The sequence below is a fragment of the Plasmodium knowlesi genome (assembly GCF_000006355.2).
Source record: "Plasmodium knowlesi strain H genome assembly, chromosome: 11".
NCBI classification, from domain to species: domain Eukaryota; phylum Apicomplexa; class Aconoidasida; order Haemosporida; family Plasmodiidae; genus Plasmodium; species Plasmodium knowlesi.
The window spans coordinates 251055-268876 of NC_011912.2; the positions used below are offsets into that span (position 1 = coordinate 251055).

A 17822-nucleotide genomic window follows, 5' to 3' on the forward strand; every position below is an offset into this window, starting at 1 on the left:
CGTCATCACCTCGTTTCATTACAAAATTTGTCCCGCTGGGTCAGATTGTTTGTGCATTTTATCATGTACATATATTTTCCCCCTTTTTTTTTTTTTTAATTTTCTCCCTCTATACACCCTTTTTCATTTTTTTTAGTATTTTAGGCTTTTTTAGTTTTAATTTTTTTTTTCCCCCCGAATGTCCAACTTAATTCATTTTCCTTCTATCCAGTGTGTATGAAGAGTAACATTTGGATTTCCGTTTTGTATGTCTTTTATCTTCCGTTGTATTCCCCCTGCTTTTCTTTTCACTTATCCCATTTATTCTTTCATATGTTTTATTATTTTTGTTTTTACAACGCATCGTATAGATGTGCGGAATTTCACACACCTTATTTAATTCCGCTTGTGAGTAAAATAAAACGCACTTCTCCTTTCTATATTCCTCCTTTTCTTTATGTGCACCGCATTTACACTTGGCAAAATGCACATCCTCTTTTTCCCCTCCAATAATATAGGGAATAAATCCTAACTTATACATGTACATAATTTTTTTTTAAAAAAATGAAAATTTTTTACTTCAGTCCGAAGCGTTATGTTGCTTAATGGTACAAAGAAATACAACACTGTTTCAAAAAATAAAAAAAAAAAGGGGTAGAACTCCCCACTTTGTAATTTGAAAAAAGAGATTATGTCAACCCTTAAAAAAGGGTGGAGGAGTAAAACGGAAACGTGTCAAAATGCAACATTTGCTAATGGAATGCGTAAATATACTATGGCTCGTGCTCTTGTTCAGCGTGACGCATGCGCCAAGGTAGTCGAGCAACGTAATTGAGTGTGCGTGCCCCCTGACTTGGCACATGGTTGCGTCTTCGCTCCAAAGGGATTTCTCTTCCGGTAATTTTCTCCCATGCTTGTATCTTTAGCCATTTGCCGCTCTTCCCCTATTTATATACATACCGTACATGCCCTTGTACGTGGTCTTTCCATGAGTGGTTGCCCTTGTACGTGGTCTTCCATGAGTGGTTGCCCTTCTCCCTTGGGCAAAAGAAACACCCTACGACAGCTTGTTATTTTCTGGTATATCAAATAAGTCCCCATGGAAGCAGATCAAATAACATGACATGAGGAAGCCCGAAACCCTCAAAATTATTTTCCATTTGTCCGAAATTATGTCCTTGGGCTTTTCTCGAAACATTCCTGGGTAAAACATCTTGTACTAGAGTTGGGGTGGAGAAAAAATGGCAAAAAAAAAGCGGAAAAAATGCGAAAAATAAAGGCGACGCTTAACCACTATATAACAGGGTCCTTACGATCTTTCTACAAACATTGGTAAAACGAGTTAATGGATAAAAAATTGTTTAAAAAAAAAAAATTAAAATTCACATGAACAAGTTATAACTGAACAAAGGAACGCAATTTTTTGATTAATATTAAAAACCTAAAACGGCGAGCAATTTTCTACTCTCATGGCAATATTTCCTTCAACCTCACATATAATGCAAAACATCTTCGGAATCGTGTATGTATAGGCCAACGCACCAATAAATAGAGTATGCGGTATGTCACAATTTTTTTTTTTGTTGCCACGTTTTGGGGGGATTTTAAGCATATGTCGTTCCGCTTAAGTACGTTGCGCAAGTGTATATATTTATACATTTGAATATATATATTTTTTTTTTTTTTTTCTCAAGAAAATTTGTAGTGCCTTTCGGGAAGGCCTTACATTTCCATTTGCCACATCTTTGGACTTCCCTCCTTTTCGCACGCGTCGTCGTTATCCCATGTGTTAGAGAAGAATTGTTGCGTTTCATTTTTTCCCTTCTTGCGAAATGGCCGAGTATTTAAGGCTAAAGGGAAAAAGCCAAATGTACACATATACACATATACATGGAGTCCTTCCCGTTTGACACCAACTGAACAACCGCCCTTCTTCGTTAAAAAATCACTGGGCCAGTTATTCGGGGGTTAGCATAGAGCGCTTTCTGGACATGCTCTGTTCCTGTTACCTTCGGGGCCACACACATGCGTAAGCAAATGAACCCATTGTTGCGAGAGTGAGGATTCCTATACTGCGAACCCGCTCCACCACCTACGCTACAGCAACCGATAGAAGCATGCAAACCGGCAAGAGAGAAGAAACAGAACAAAAAAAAAAAAAAAAATGATAAAACTAAGCGGCATATGTTCCTACTGGCATTACAAAGCTTGGCAGCGTGCTACTGCTGGATATTTAAGGACATGTAATATACTTTTTTTTTTATTAAAAAATGCTTATACGTGAAGCAAACAACGCAATAGCGTGCCACACGATATGTCCATAAAAATGGCGAAAATTAGACTAGCCAATTACTGCAGTTATTGTTTGTTACATTATTATTTCAGAGAGTTACCACTGCACTCCGTTTTGTTAATTCTCCAGCGCATATTATAACACATTACTTTAATTACATCCTGCTAATAGTTTGCTAATGTCCTGTTTTATTATTTCCCCTTTTTTTTTTTTTTTTTTTTTTTGGTTCACGCTTTTCTTCTACCTACTTCATGTATCATTTTTTTCCATCCATTATTTTGTCATTTCCATGCTTACACTTTTGTAGTGTCCCCTTATCCCTACAACAACATATGATATTCCCCTTTTTTTTTACCCTCTAAAGTTATTAAAAACAATTTAGCGAACAACGAAATGGTCGGTTACGTCATTAACGACAAGCATCCCAAGAGCATACGAGTTGCATGCGACAGGTTAGCCTAATGCGGCGATACGTGGGGCCGCTGCTCGGAGGAAAAAGGGACAGAGCCCCGCAGGTACGCAGGTACCAGGTATGCCTGTCCCTATGTATGAGTATCCACACAGGGAGAATGTGTCCTTATCCTCCGAGTCGCGGTCAAGATATACACACAAAAAAGGGGTAAAAGATATGCCGCACAAAAAAGGCCTTATAATAAACACAACACAGCAACATATTACCCCTAAATAGAAAATACGAAAAAAATGAGAAAGGGGGGGAGTTTCCAAGAGGGGGTTCCCCCCCAATGTGCATGAAAAATGCACTTACACATTAAAAAAAAAAAAAAAAAAAAATGATATGGCCCAAATTTTACATATCATACATTTTACCTCACCCCCAATGGGTATACGCTCCGCAGGTACATGTACGTCGTTCGGTACAAAAAGACCTTCAGGTACACAAAAAAAATATGGGCCCATGACGAAAAGAGCGAAGCAAAGATCGGAGACATTGTCCGGATTCAGCCACTGGGGTATCGGATAGGTCCCTGGAAAAATTATATCCTCGTCAAAATTTTGTACAAGGAAAATAAGGAGTAAAATAATTATTCTTTGGAACATTTCACGGGTGGAATGATACTCAGGAATGGGGAGAAAACAAATGCATTTGCGGGAGACCTGTCTTAATTGGCTCTTTTTTTTCTTCTTCTTTTTTTTTTTTTACTTCCCTTTTTTCTCGCCTTATCCGTTCATCATATGCAGAGTTGTGCACATGCTACAGGTGATTAGCCGTTACTCCATTCTGTGTTTGCATGCGCATTTCCCCCCTCGTCAGATATCACCCCCCACCCACACACCCACACACTTGAGTAATAATGATCATGTTAATTTTCTGTGCTCCCAATTTTACTTCTCACAATGAGGACGCCTATTCGACCGATTATAATTCGACGGTGCGTTTATATTTTTAAGAAACAAATTCAGGTTGAAGTTGGACTGCCTATTTTCAGCCTCCATCTTGGGGGCTTCTAACTCCAAATCCTTCATAATTAATTCTCTATCCATAATTTTTTTTTTATAAGCCTTGGTTATAAAAACTTTTTCTTCCTTGGATGTATCAATTTTGAGTTTTTTCTGAATCAACATTTCCCTTTCCAATTCCCTTCGTTTGGCGCTACCGATGAGGGCGTCCATGTACTTGGACTTGCCCTTCTGATCGCTCTCCTTCTTCTTGAAAATGTCATCGATACGAATTTCCTTCTCTAGTTTGGCTGCGTCCTCCTCCTCTGTGTTTTTTCTTCCATGTGCATGTTTCGGGAGATATTCCTTCGATCGCTTCTCCCTGCACCTATCATCACCCCGATGGTGGCTTCTGCTCTCGCCCTGTTCCTTATAGCAAGGGCCATACTCCTTCTTCCTCTCCAATTGGTTTGCTTTATCCTCGTTAAGCTTCGTCAACTCTTCACCCCTATAACCCAGGTAGCGAATTTTCTTCTTCTTGTCTGTGTGATCAATTTTTAATTCCTCCCTTGAGCTTGTTTCAACAGGATTTTCATGTTCATAAATATATTCTCTTATTTCTTTTTCGATTTGTTTCTTCTTTTCTTCATTTAATTTTTTATTTTGGTTGTTCTCCAGTTCGTATGGTTCCTCTTCATCATCTGAGGTTACAAAAAAATCCCCTATTTGTTTCTTCACACTTTTTTCTTTGGTTGTCGTCCTTTCCTCTTTATCGCTTTTTCGATCAACTTCCCGACTTTCCTTTTTCAATGCCCCAGTCGATTTTCCTTCCTCCTTATCCGTCCGTTGTCCCCCCCCCTCGCCTCTACTTTTTTTACTGACGGATAAATTAATCTTCATCTTACCTTCTTTTTCCTGTTTAGATAGACCACTTTTTCCTGTTCAGTCGATAAGGGAAGTGGCATCTTTACAGATCACCACTTTCCAATGCAAGTTTTTTTTTTTTTTTTTTTTTCACGCGTCCTTTCAGAGGCTACTAATATTTTATAAAAATATGTAACGTACTTCGTATATACAAATGAGATGTGTTTCCTACGTAGGTGCAAATTTTACAACTTATTACTGTGTGGTGTTTTTAACCTCATTTGTTTGATTCCCTTTTTTTTTTTTTTTTTTTTTTTTTTTTTTAAATTAATTTTTATCAACCATTTTGTTCTTTCCTGTTCTCTTTCTTCGTGACATGTGAAGATCATCCCTTCAGCGTCAGCTTCGGCGAGTTTCGCTTGCATAGGGATAGATTTCGCGGTCCCATTTTACCTCGCCCCTAGTGTGAAATTTAGCCTCCCGCTTTATTATCCGCACGCACCACCTGTGAACATCGCAGCTGGTACCGTCCGTAAAAATGAATATAGAGGATTTTCTGAAATTCAACAACTTAAATTTATCCAAAGATAAAATAGCAAAGAGTCTCCAACGCAACAAAATCGGTGTACTCATAACGAATTTGGGTAGCCCCGCGAAACCGACTTATTGGGCCTTGTTCAAATATTTGGCTAGTAAGGAAAAGACCAAAAAGGGGGAAAAAGGAAAAGAGCAGAAAAAAAACGGCAAGTGTTCTGATATAATGCTACTCCCCTCATCACAACTTTCGTGGGGATACGTAATGCTCCTTTAAAAAAATTAAAAAAATTAAAATAAAAAAAAATAAAATACACCCCATAATGCGCATGTACATTTACACATATTCTACCGCATATGAACTTCTTATTTTATTTTTTCTTTTTCCGGACACCCCTATAACCCCTTTAGAGTTTCTGGGCGACCCCCGAGTTGTCAAGTTGAATCGCTTCTTGTGGCTACCCCTGCTCTACGGCTACGTACTGCCTTTCCGCAGCGGTAAAAATAAAAATAGGGGAGAAAATTATTTCGAAAAAAAAAGACACCCTTCTGAGGGCAACCAAGCCACTCGACATGTCTACTTACACCAACGCAAGGTGACACGCACCATATGCATGGCATTTCCCCACCTCCCCTGATCACCACCTCATGTGTGCGCCCCGCAGGAAAATCCCTATCCAAATATAAAAATGTGTGGACTGACCAAGGGCCCCCTCTATGCGTGAACACGCATAATCAGTACGCGGCGCTGAAGGAGCGTCTATATGCAATGTAACAGAGAAAAAAAAAAAAAAAAAAAAAAAAAAAAAAACTCCCATGAATCTGTATCCATGTGAGGATGCACAAAAATGTACAATTTGCCTCTTTCCATTTGTGTGAGACAGATTTATCAATCTCAGTGCTTGGCCGAATTACGTGCCATTCACACGAATAGGAAGAGCGTCACGCCTGCAACGTCGATATAGCTACCACTGCACAATTTCGCAGGTACAAGGACAAAGTTACCATTACCTACGGAATGCGATACGGAGAGAGATCCATAAAAAGAGCATTGGATTATTTGAAAGAAAAAAACATAAACAAGCTTCTGGTAGTGCCCCTATATCCCCAATCGGCCGAATGCACAGTAGCATCTACGTTTGACTGTATAGGTGAAAATTTAAAAAAGTGGAATAACATCCCAGAGTTGAGATTTCTATCTGGATACTGTCTAAATGAAAAGTACCTAAACAGCCTAACTGAGAGTATTCAAAACTTTTGGAAAATAAATGGAAAGGGAGACAAATTAATCATATCCTACCATTCTGTGCCAACGAAAACGGTGCAGGATGGAGATTTATATCCTTTTTTTTGTATCGAGTGTACAAACCAATTAATTAAAAAACTGAACCTTAAGAAGGAAGATTATATTTTGGCTTTCCAATCGAGAATAGAAGGACAGAAATGGATACAACCATGTATTGAAAATATTTTAAAGCACTTGTCTTATAAAGGATGTAATGTCGTTGATGTAGTTTGTCCATCTTTTTCCGTTGACTGTTTGGAGACATTGGAAGAAATTGAAATTACCTATCGACACCAGTTTCTTCAACATGGCAATGGACGCCTTCGATATATAAGCTGTTTAAATTATTCTAAAGTGGGCATTGATTTTCTCATGGATATTATTGAGGAGAACATGATTGGATGGTAGGCAGGCAAATGTTCCTTCCCTTCAGTCACCTTTCCATCATATGTGCCATTTTATTCATCCCAATGGGGCACAGATATATGTGTATATACTTATGCCTACGTATACATTTACGCGTTTCCAATGGGGGATCCCACCCCCCCCTGCTGCATACATTAGCAATGTAAAAAAAAAAAAAAAAATGTACACAGCTGGGTGTGCACATGACGGGGGTTCTCAACCCCTTATTGGCGGCCAATCTTTTCCCTTTGACAAAAAAATTTTTAGAATTATAAAAAAAAGCACAAAATAGTAACTTCCACAAAATGTTTTTTACTTACCAGTGCAACGAATTTTTTTTTTTTTTCTCGCTTACCCTAATTTGCTTATGTGAATTGAATACAGGAATTGCCAACATTTGTCGTTAATTTTTTCTCTACCTCTAATTTGAACAACCCCTGCTTGCGTGCATCCATAACCTCTGCGTGGAGCAGTATGAACATTAGAGGTGTATATGTTTTATTTAAAAAAAATGCCTCCTGAAAATCCCAATCCCTCGCGTTTCGTCACTTGTTGATACATAGAAAGCCTCTTCTGATAAGCTCTACGCAAACTAAACAGAAAGCTAAAAAATGTAGTTATATATTTTGCGACGCGCCAAAAAAAAAAAAAGAAAAGAAAAAAAAAAATAGGCCAACTTTTTTATGTCGTCGTAGAAGCAAAAAAAAATAAAATAAATTATAAAAAAAAGTGAACACCCATCTTTCGATAATGAAAAAGGGGCTTTTAAAACCCATAGGAGAAAGCAATGAATGCCATTTTTAATGCGAGGAGCACAAGAAAACCTCCGTGCAAATGAGAAAAAAAAACATGCGGCGCACGCGTATTGCAAACACATGTATAGAATAAATCCACATTCGTTTTTAAGTTTAACAATTAGCCATTCTCCACGGAGCACTGCTTGGAATGCGCATTCGAAATGTTCCCGTAAATGGATTAGCAAATCAGCGCGCATAGAAGGGTGAACAGTAATTCTTTTTTCTCCTTTTTAAAAAAGCAAAAAAAAAAAAAAAAAAAAAAAAAAAAAAAAAAAAAAGTAATATGAACGAGTGGAAGCTCCCATACAAAGAAATGGCCTCGTAGAAAAAGGGAACCAGAAAAAAACTACTCCCACTAAGGAGCAATCATAACAACGAATGGCTAAATTGCGCCGCTTACATTAATAACCCATTTTTACCCTCCAAGAATTTGATAAGATAAATTCCAAGGATTTACGTTGTCAGATCAGCTGTGCCTTAGCAGCATAACAATTTGAAAAATAGACGAGGGCAAAAAGAAGATATAAAAAGTAAAGGAAAGAAGTTGTTTAGCACCCAGTGAGTGGAGCACACAAAAAAGGCCCCACACCCCTTGTGAGAAATAGATAGTTAGCCAAATGGAAGATCCCATCACCAGGTTCTACAAATGCAGAAAAACCTGCTGTGAGATGCTCGAGGACAGGGGATACGTCATAACACCCAGAGAAAAACTGGAAAACTTTGCTACCTTCAAGGAACAGTTTGAGGAAAATGAAAAGCTGTAAGAACGAGCACATAAAAAAAATTCATACGTATTATAGAGGACATTTCCAAATGCATACACTTCCTGCATGTTGGAAAGAACGTACCGATTTATTTATTTGTTTAGCTTGTTTTTTAAAATAATAAACTGCTGTGCAAAGAAGCGTATACCATAATTCGCCCCATCTCCTTTCCCCGCATTTCCATTTTCAGACGATCCAGAATGACCATCATAACAAGTCACAAGAATGACGAGAGCAACAAAATTATAGTTTACTTCGCAGATGAAACTAAGAAAACGGGAGTTAAACCTTTGAGAGAGTAATACACCAAAACACGCTAAAATGTATACGAGTGCCCGGATCGTATCTACTTATATAATGGCACATGCTACATATTCACACCTATCGCCACCCCTCAACATACAATTTTAACTTTATGTAAAAACATAACCATACTACAGGTTGACGGAAAAAATGGATGAAAAATCAATTCAGAGAGCAATACTTGTAACGCAAAATACCTTGACGCCCTTCGCTCGAGATGTAATTCTTATGCGCACAAACATTATATGATAATTTTGTTCCTTCCTTATGTGTAAAAAATGAGCTTGTTTCTCATTTAGTTATTCTTCTTTTTTCCACCTCTCGACACCTACCATCTTTTTCTTGCACTCCTCTATAGGCAATTAAGGAGGCTGCTCCGAGACACATCATAGAAAATTTTTTGGATACCGAATTGTTGGTAAGTACAGTTAAAAAAAAAAAGAAATTAACAAATTATTTGTATTAACAAAAAAAAAAAAAAAAAACCGACGTCTTCTCGTTTGCAAAGTGATGGAAAGAAGTATAAAATTTTACCACGCGGGGGTGTCTCTTCTTGGGGTGGACACGCTCTTACACGCAAGTAACTGCTGAAGCAACAGTGATATATACCCCGTCAATTTCTACTTTGCCAGGTTAACATAACGAAGCACGAACTGGTTCCAAGGCACATCCCTCTCACGAGTGACGAAAAAAGGAACCTCCTACAAAGATATAAGGTAAAACAATAAAAGAAAATCTCAAACAGGAGAAACATGCAAAGGAGAACAAACACATGGGAACAATGAAATTGTGTTCTCACTACGCACTATTCTACACCTTTTGGGTGATTCTAAAATTCATCGAACGTTCAAAAAACCCATATGCTTCATTATGTTAGTACTTCGCATGCAAGCAGATGTGGAGAAGAATTTTCCATTCCTACACGTACACCACCTGTGTTGTTTACATATCTTGCCCACTACTTTATTTTCAGATTAAAGAAAACAAGTTGCCTCGAATTCAAGACGTGGATCCTGTGTGTCGATACTTCGGCCTCGCAAAAGGACAGGTGAAAAAAAAAAAAAAAAAAAAAAAAAAAAAGGAGGGGAAAGGGTGCTATAATGGAAGGAAGAATTCGTTCTCGCCATACACAGTTGCCCTTTTGATCATATGCTTCATCCCCCATCTGCATCATATTTTTTGTACACCTTCTTGTTCTATTTCTCAGGTTGTTAAAATAATCAGACCCAGTGAAACGGCTGGTAGATACGTGACCTACAGGCTTGTGGTTTGAAACCCTGAACCCATTTTCCTGTATCGGCTTTTTATCTCCTTGCAGATTGCCGATCCATTTTTGTCATTTTTTTTTTTTTTTTTTTTTTTTTCCTGTTTTGTTCCTTGTTAACACGATCTTGTGTGAACAAGAATTCATGCTGTTTCCGATTTCACGCCTTCTTAATATGGAACATGCGTGTAGTTGGTCCTCCGAGTTTTTCTCCTCTACGCATTAACCGATTTGAATGTTTGGTTTACCACTATCAACCCCCCCCCTCTTACCTCCTATTATTTATTATTATTTTTTTTTTTATCATTACCATTGTTTTTGATGCTGCAAAATTAAAACTCCTTGTTCAACTTGGTAATTTTTTAACCTTTTCATTTGGTAACATATTTCTGGGGACATGCTAAAAGAAGAGCAACATAATTAAGAGGATTCAGTATGCAGAGCCCCCTTATGGATGCGTCTCACCCAAGTGGCACCACCTCTGATTGGTCATCACTGGAGGGGGGTAGATCAAAACTGGAAGCTTGATTCGCCCAAATGGAAACCTTATTCCGTTCTGCTACTGCGAACAAGCCAGAAAAAGGGTGGAAGTCAACGAAATTAAAGTAGTTAAACTTATATGTCTTAATGCAGTCTAGGATTTCCATTTGGTGTAAATCACACAAGTTAACAGAGCAATTGTTCGTAATTGAAATGAACACTTTATTATCCGATCTGATCACCAAATTGCTCATATTATATTTTGGCCACTGTGCCTTCTTGACCAAACAAACCTGTTCACCCTTCCCTAATGTAAGGGAATACACAGAATTGTTATTAGAACTAACAACGCATTTGTTTTTATTTATGTGATAACTTAGAACATTTTCCTTTACGTCTATTATAAAACTCGAAACAAATTGGCTAGTCATCCTAAAATCATAGATTAAAAAAAGAGAAGGTTCGTAACATGCCAGGATAAATGACTCTCCCAAAAATGGAACTGGGTAAATATCCAAAATATCACTACAAAATTTCAATTCGCTATTCAAAAGATATTTGTTTTCTTTTTGCTTTCCATTGGAAAATAACATTTTCATTTTTCCAACACTTTTCTTTATTTTGTTAAAACGTATGACAAGCGTGTTACTACTTCCTTCATTTGAATCACCCCATAGGGTATTGTTACGAGGCAAGTGTGTCTGCATCCTCAGATCATAGATGGCTATATCCCCATTGTGATTTACAGGTGTGATTATATTTCCATTTACAGAGTACGGCTTGGCATAAGTATAATTGTTGGTGTCTAATTTTACAGCACAATGGTTACGATTTATGTCCCATAATTTTACCGAGCCTTCCTTCGTTTTTACAAAAAAATGGTCCTTATCAAAAAGGGATGCATATAGTGCACTATAATTTGATACGTTGTAATTCCCTGTGCTTGTTAAATTATTTAAATCCCATAAAGTGACCATTCCACAGTCGCACGTAGAGATCAACACATCTTCTCCGCAGAATTTCACGCTGCATATATTGTCTGCGTGGTTGCTCAGGTAAAACAGCGCCTTCCCCTGTTCACCCACCATGCTTCTCGCGTTTTCCATGTTCAGGTCATCATGCGTCAACGTGGAAAAGGTGGAACGATTTTGGAGGAGTCAAATACATATTTTACTTTGAAGGTGCCTCCTCAAATTTTTCCCTTTAAAAAAATGGCTGCAAAAAACATCGGATGGGGACCTTCCCTTCACATCCCCATTGTCATGCACCAATTAGAGGTGGAGCAACTCAACAGGGGCATGCTTCCCTGCGTTCAACATGTGGAGAAGTAAACAAAAAAAAAAAAAAAAAAAAAAAAGAAAAACGTAAAAAGGAGCTCATCAAACCAATTTAATAAAAAAAAAAAAAAAGTTTCACAAAAAAATGAACAAATGGGTGTAACCCACGCATGAGACCCAGCGTGCTGTGGCAAAAAAAAAAAAAAAAAAAAAAAAAAAAAAAAAAAAAAAAAGGACGTAGAATTGGAGCGGAAAATATAGAGGGCACTGAAAAGGTGAACCAGAATGGTCGACCTTTCAAACCTGTGCAGATGCACACCGATACTTGTAAAAAAAAAAAAAAAAAAAGGGAGAGGTGAATAAAATGAAATGTGAGGAGACTTCATATACTCATCTGGAGGGCCCTACATTCCACGAGCAATCCTGAGCCACGTGAACAGAAAAAGAAAAAAAAAATTCAAAGCATCGTTACACATAATAGATGGCGCTAACAGTTTAAGGCCACCCACCCCCCGGTGCTTCACTGGATGATCCTGATGGGATCCCTGAATTTCCAGTGCAACGCGTTTATCTCGCGCTCCAATTTGTCCGTAAAAAGCACATCCTCTGTAAGCGAGTACAAATTTTCCCGAAGCTGCAAAAAATCGGATACTCCGATAACAGTAGACGTAACGAACGATCTTGTGTACACCCATTTTAGGGCGGCCACAGTCAAGTTCGGGAAGTAGTATTTCTGACTTAAATAATACAGTTCCCGAATTATATAAGTAGCTATAGACCCTCGCAACCGCTTCATGTAGGAAGGAAATTTCAACATTCTTCCTTTGGTGGTGTAATCCGTGTACTCTAAATATTTCCCCGTTAAGATGCCGCCACATAGGGGTGAATAAGCCAAAATAGAAACATTAGTATTTTGAGGTCTACAAATTTCAAGAAACCCTTTTTCTACATCATTACGACATAATAAATTGTATTCTAATTGCACCGATACGGGTGGAGATATATTTAACTGTTTGCATAGATCGTAAAATTTGAGTAACCCAAAGGGAGTTTCATTACTTAATCCCCATTCTCTAATTTTCCCTTTTTTTTTTAACTCATTAATTGCTTGCAGCTGCTCTATAAAGGGCACAAAATCATCAGTGTACTTATTATAATCGTAAAGCACATTACTATAATCTCCTGAAGACTGATCAGGATAGTACCTGTCCGGCCAATGCAGTTGCAACAGATCGATGTAATTCGTCTTCAGTCTCATCAAGCAGTTATCCACACTTGAAATGATATTTTCCTTGCTCAGTGTGATCAGATTGTCATCTGTCTGACTCTGCTTCCACTTTTCCATTTCTTTCATTTTTTCCAACGCTTCATAGTCCTCCTTCAAATATAATTCCTCCTTTCTTTTTAGCTCCTCGAGCTTTTCCATGGGGCTTCTGCTCTCCTCCCGGTAGCGGTTGTTCTGGTATCGGTCGTTCTGGTATTGATCGTTCTGGTATCGGTCGTTCTGGTATTGATCGTTCTGGTATCGGTCGTTCTGGTATCGGTCGTTCTGGTATCGGTCGTTCTGGTCGCGGTTGCCCTGTCCATTCCCTGGTGCATCCCCCCCGGAGCCATGCATATTTACACCTACACCAGCCTCCTTTCCAGTAGTCTTCCCCCCCTTGTACTTCTTAGCCCAAGGAATCCTATCGGTCCTGCCGCATATCTTCGTCGCGATGACAAACTTGTGCCGATTGGCCTTCCCCTTAGCCTTAATCCAGTTCCCTAAAATTTCCTCCGACAACCCAAAGTAGTTCTCGCTAACAGGTAAAGGATATATTTCGGCCGTATCGAAGAAATTCACCTGGAATTCCTCATAAGCATAATCAAATAACTCGTGGGCCAATTTCTGATCCACATAATTTCCGAAATTCATGGTACCTAAACAAATTTCAGAAACCGCTAAATTGCTATTCCCCAAATAATGATATCTCATAACGGGTTTATCTTTCCCATTTTTTTTAACACAATAAAGTTGGCTGTATTTTTGATACTCTATTAAATTTCCATATGGATATTTTACATACCTCCAAGATTCTAATCCTATGGGTTCTCTATTGCACCCCCCTGTCAAAACATCACTTAACATTGGTTGCCTAAATATTTCATTATCTAGCTTTTTCTTGGGTATGATAATTTCTTTCCCATAATATCTTCTGTCTTCCTCTAAATCAGATTTGTATGGTGGTGTTTCATGCACTGTGTTTCGAAAAGGTTTGTAATAATTTCTCCTTTTATATTCAAAGTAGTAATTCCTTTCCTTATCATAGTAGGTAATTATATAATCATACGTGGGATTGTCAAAATCTGCCTTCACCAATTTTATATTTTTGTCTTCTTCATAATCTAGCGGGAGCATAATCCAGTCCTCCTCTTTAATGCCTTGGCTTCTTATTCCAAAGGATCCTTCGAAATTTTCTTTAGCCTTCTTCAATTCGTCCTTATCCCATAAATTCTTTATTTTCTCATAATTTGCATTATCCACAATGTATATTCCTTCTTCTAAATTGTATACTCGATATTCTATGTCAACTCCCCTGATGTTAATTTTTTTTGCTTCCATTTCTTCTACGTATTTGTAGGTCACGTCGTCTTCCTCCGGGGAACGACGACGATTCTCCGTTCCATCGTCAACATTCGTTTTTTTCTGTACATACTTGTTTGTTACTCCTGGAGGGAATGTCTGCCCTTGCTTATTCTCCCCCCCTCGGATCAGGCTAAACATATGGTCGCTAGGATCTCCCTTGCTCTTATCCATGTGTAGCGCGAATTGTTTGGTTCGGCTATTACGTTCGATCTGTTTTGTACGCCCGATGCGCTTGATCTTCCTTTTTATCCCCTGGTCTAAGTCTTCCATACGGTGCCCTCCCGGTGATATGAAGTACCTCACTACGTTCTGTTTACTTTTTGTGTCGCATTCTGGTTGCGAGGAATCTCCCCTGAGGTGGCGTTTCAGAGCGACTCTCCTCCTGTTGCTGCAGATACTGTTGCCGCTACTGTTGGCACTACTTCCTCCCCGCCCAACTGCTCGGGTAACTCTGCTTCTACCTGAAAGAAGCTCCACTCCATTGGAATTCGCCTCAGCCCCCAGGAGGAACAATGCGCACAAAGCGTGCATATACCTTAATGCGTCCCTCTTCTTCATCCTTTAAATTTTATCCTCTTAGTAGCTTACCCAGAGGTGGAACTAATTCTTCGATCCTCACTATGCCCGCTGCTACATAACAATCATTTCGTTGCCCTCTCCCTCAAAAAAAAAAAAAAAAAAAGAAAATACTCGTTCAGGAGTTTCCATTGCATATAGAAATATCCCTTTCTCAATTTAAAGGATTTCAATTTACACATTTGGTTCCAATTATGATTAAAAAAGGAAACGTGTTCAGAAAATAATCACATATATTAACATTGAAAAAAAAAAAAAAAAAAAAAGTGGCATTAACATTTCCGATTTTGTGAACAAGATTGCATTTTCGCCAATCCGGGTGTCCTCAACAATGACGAAATATTTGATCGCAAGTTGCCCTAACATTTCACCCTAATTTGACACCTAACATATTTTATTTTTACCCGCCTTAAACCACTAGTTATATATTTACCCATGTGTATGTTCGTCATGGGCTTATGTAAAGATATTACACACAGACATGGCACATCCCCACAAAGTGGACGACTTCAAAACGTTCGGCCAGAAGAACAACCCCCCTAGGAGGTGTTTCACCAAAAGGGGGGATGTCTTAAAATGACGACCTGCCTACCCATTCGGCACTCTTTCTTTTGCTTTTAAACTTCTCTCCCTAGGAAACGAAGCGAGGGTCATTTTATTGTGCACATTTCTTACACTACTTTGCGTTTTTTTTTTTTTTTTTTTTTTTTTTTTTGAGCCTATGTTTTGGAACTGAAAAAATTATAACTGTTGAAGGTGAAAACGGGGGAAATTAAAGAATAGGCGCAGCGGCCAAAAGGAAACCCGTCAAGCACGCACGAAGATACGATAGTGCAAATGTGTTAATGTGCAAATGTGCAAAGGTACGCAGAGTGGGCGAGGAAAGGGCACAGCCCAACCTACCGTTTCACATAAGAACAGGTGCAAAAAAAGGGGGTCAAAATGATGCCCTACGTTGATGCAGACATGCATGTCCACGTGAATCCATCATCAAAATTACCCCTGCGGATAACCGACACACCTAGTTTCTTTTCTTCTTCGTTTTTTTCAAATTTTGGTTAATGGCCACGGAGAAGTCTATGTCGGATGAATCGTCATTCGAGTCGGCGTGCTTCTGAGCACTCGTCTTCCTTTTATCATCCTCGAAAATTGGGTGTCCTTTAAAATGCGGATTTGAGCTAACAGTGCCCTTAATTTTATCATTCCCCGTTCTGATGACACCCATCGCTTTCAACCCTGCAGGGTTAGCCATGTCCTTTCTGGGCATCTCGCCCGTTCTTTGCATTTTCAAATTATGCAGATGCGAGTTGGTGTCGCTGAATTCTTGTCTTTTTATCTTTCCCACATCTGCACTTCCAAGGTTCACTTCGTTCTTTGTATCAAGGTTACTACTGATATCGCTGATATCGTCATCATACTTATCCATGTACGAAAAGTCATTTCCATTCTTTGGTTCTATTTTCTGCTTCAATTTTCGAAGCTCTTCATTTATGAGGTACTGACTCGTCCGCGTAGTATCCCCTAGGGTTGTCTGAACCTGCGCCGATTTTTCTTTTTCTTCCTTCTTCACCTCCTGCGAATATATATATTGTTCATATTTCTTTATAATTTTTTCAATATTGATATTATTTTTTACTGATTTGTTCGGGGGAATAACGAGCGGTTTTGCATGAACCCTTGCGTCATCATATTTTATGTGTACAGGATTTGAAGAATATTTTATTTGTAAATTTCTCTTCTTCAAACTATTTCTTAAATTTTTATCTTCCTCTAATGCATCTTCTAAAATTTTCAAAATGCTTTTAACTCTTTTTTTCGCTAGCTCGATAGCTTCAAGTATCTTTTCATACGATATGGGCGATCCCCCGGGTTTCAATATACTCACTAATTTTCCGTTTTTATTAAGTGCAACGGATAATTTGGATGACATAAACTCTTCTTCCTGTATCGATGGATCAATCAGGCATATATCTTCACAATTGAAGTACGCAAAGGTAGTCAAAATAGGAGTATTATGAATAGACAAGGGGGTGTAATTCGTCTCCCCTTGTTCGATAAATATATTTCCAATACTATCAACTGTCACTTCATTATTTCGATAATGTACTAATCCACTGTAAGCAGACAAAAAGCAAGAGTCATATAAATTTCCATCGTTTTCTACGACAATAATATTTACTAACAAACACCACACTTTCTTGTGGGGGATAATACACAAAGATTCAAAGTTTAAAAGATTACTTGATTTTAAAATTCTTTCAATTAAATTTTTAATTTCCAAACATTCATCACTAATTTGGGAATTGTCATTTACATTTGTGAAACTATCTATATCTAAATTTACTTTTATTATTCCTTCATTTGGTCTTTTATCAAAGGGCTTCACAATTTCACTTGTGATTTTGCATATAACTTTTGTATGCCCAATGGAAACCTCTACATTTCCGTACTCTCCGAAAAAATATATCGAAATATTCCTTGAGTCTTCAAAATTTCGTCCATCCAATCGAAGCTTCTTTTTCAAGTTGCACCAAAAGAAGTTCGCATTGTTTTTGCAGCTCTTCATTGTGTATTGACATCGTCATTTGGAGGGGGGAAGGGGACAAGTACGTAAAAAAAAAAAAAAAATTGTAATGAATTGAAAATAAAATAATAAAAAAAAAAAAATGCTAAATTAGTCTTCACAACTTTACGGTCATTCATTCGCTAGCTTTTCCTACTCCAACGCTTTGGCAAATTCCCCCCTTTTTTACATTTCAAAAGAAAAAATTAATCTACTGAATGGGAAAAAATATACATATATATATATGACAAAGTATTCCAGCTTAGTGCGAACAGGTTTGGTAAGTTAGCAAATTGGCAATTTTTCCTCCTATGGAGGGAAAAATTACGAGTCCCTAATAGCCCGTGTAAGCGATAAAAATAAAAAAAAAAAGTGTTATAACGGAGTGCCTACATTGGCCAACTCCAAATTGAA

The 17822-nt window shown here is 38.1% G+C and overlaps 8 protein-coding genes across 8 annotated transcripts; 3 read left to right on the forward strand and 5 right to left on the reverse strand.

Moving 5' to 3' along the window:
* Positions 1-1036: 1036 nt before the first annotated feature.
* PKNH_1106100 (conserved protein, unknown function) lies at positions 1037-1192 on the reverse strand (the record flags this gene model as incomplete). Its single annotated transcript, XM_002261201.1, has 1 exon — positions 1037-1192. One exon carries the CDS (start codon positions 1190-1192, stop codon positions 1037-1039), a length of 156 nt encoding a protein of 51 aa, XP_002261237.1.
* Positions 1193-2143: 951 nt separating this feature from the next.
* PKNH_1106200 (Ribosomal protein S17-like protein) lies at positions 2144-3310 on the forward strand (the record flags this gene model as incomplete). The annotated part of the gene is made up of 3 exons (XM_002261202.1): positions 2144-2222; positions 2637-2724; positions 3130-3310. The coding sequence occupies 3 exons, from the start codon at positions 2144-2146 to the stop codon at positions 3308-3310; spliced, it is 348 nt and encodes a 115-aa protein (XP_002261238.1).
* Positions 3311-3616: 306 nt separating this feature from the next.
* On the reverse strand, positions 3617-4570 carry PKNH_1106300 (conserved Plasmodium protein, unknown function; the record flags this gene model as incomplete). The annotated part of the gene is made up of 1 exon (XM_002261203.1): positions 3617-4570. The coding sequence occupies one exon, from the start codon at positions 4568-4570 to the stop codon at positions 3617-3619; it is 954 nt and encodes a 317-aa protein (XP_002261239.1).
* Positions 4571-5072: 502 nt separating this feature from the next.
* PKNH_1106400 (ferrochelatase, putative) lies at positions 5073-6761 on the forward strand (the record flags this gene model as incomplete). Its single annotated transcript, XM_002261204.1, has 4 exons — positions 5073-5226; positions 5480-5566; positions 5734-5839; positions 6056-6761. 4 exons carry the CDS (start codon positions 5073-5075, stop codon positions 6759-6761), a joined length of 1053 nt encoding a protein of 350 aa, XP_002261240.1.
* Positions 6762-8172: 1411 nt separating this feature from the next.
* Positions 8173-9895, forward strand: PKNH_1106500 (DNA-directed RNA polymerases I, II, and III subunit RPABC1, putative; the record flags this gene model as incomplete). Its single annotated transcript, XM_002261205.1, has 7 exons — positions 8173-8315; positions 8510-8617; positions 8760-8841; positions 8981-9040; positions 9255-9338; positions 9596-9670; positions 9830-9895. The coding sequence occupies 7 exons, from the start codon at positions 8173-8175 to the stop codon at positions 9893-9895; spliced, it is 618 nt and encodes a 205-aa protein (XP_002261241.1).
* Positions 9896-10347: 452 nt separating this feature from the next.
* Positions 10348-11472, reverse strand: PKNH_1106600 (WD repeat-containing protein, putative; the record flags this gene model as incomplete). The annotated part of the gene is made up of 1 exon (XM_039114123.1): positions 10348-11472. One exon carries the CDS (start codon positions 11470-11472, stop codon positions 10348-10350), a length of 1125 nt encoding a protein of 374 aa, XP_038969743.1.
* A 691-nt stretch (positions 11473-12163) lies between these two features.
* On the reverse strand, positions 12164-14827 carry PKNH_1106700 (aldehyde reductase, putative; the record flags this gene model as incomplete). The annotated part of the gene is made up of 1 exon (XM_002261207.1): positions 12164-14827. One exon carries the CDS (start codon positions 14825-14827, stop codon positions 12164-12166), a length of 2664 nt encoding a protein of 887 aa, XP_002261243.1.
* A 1039-nt stretch (positions 14828-15866) lies between these two features.
* On the reverse strand, positions 15867-17411 carry PKNH_1106800 (exosome complex component RRP45, putative; the record flags this gene model as incomplete). Its single annotated transcript, XM_002261208.1, has 1 exon — positions 15867-17411. One exon carries the CDS (start codon positions 17409-17411, stop codon positions 15867-15869), a length of 1545 nt encoding a protein of 514 aa, XP_002261244.1.
* Between the last annotated feature and the right edge of the window lie 411 nt (positions 17412-17822).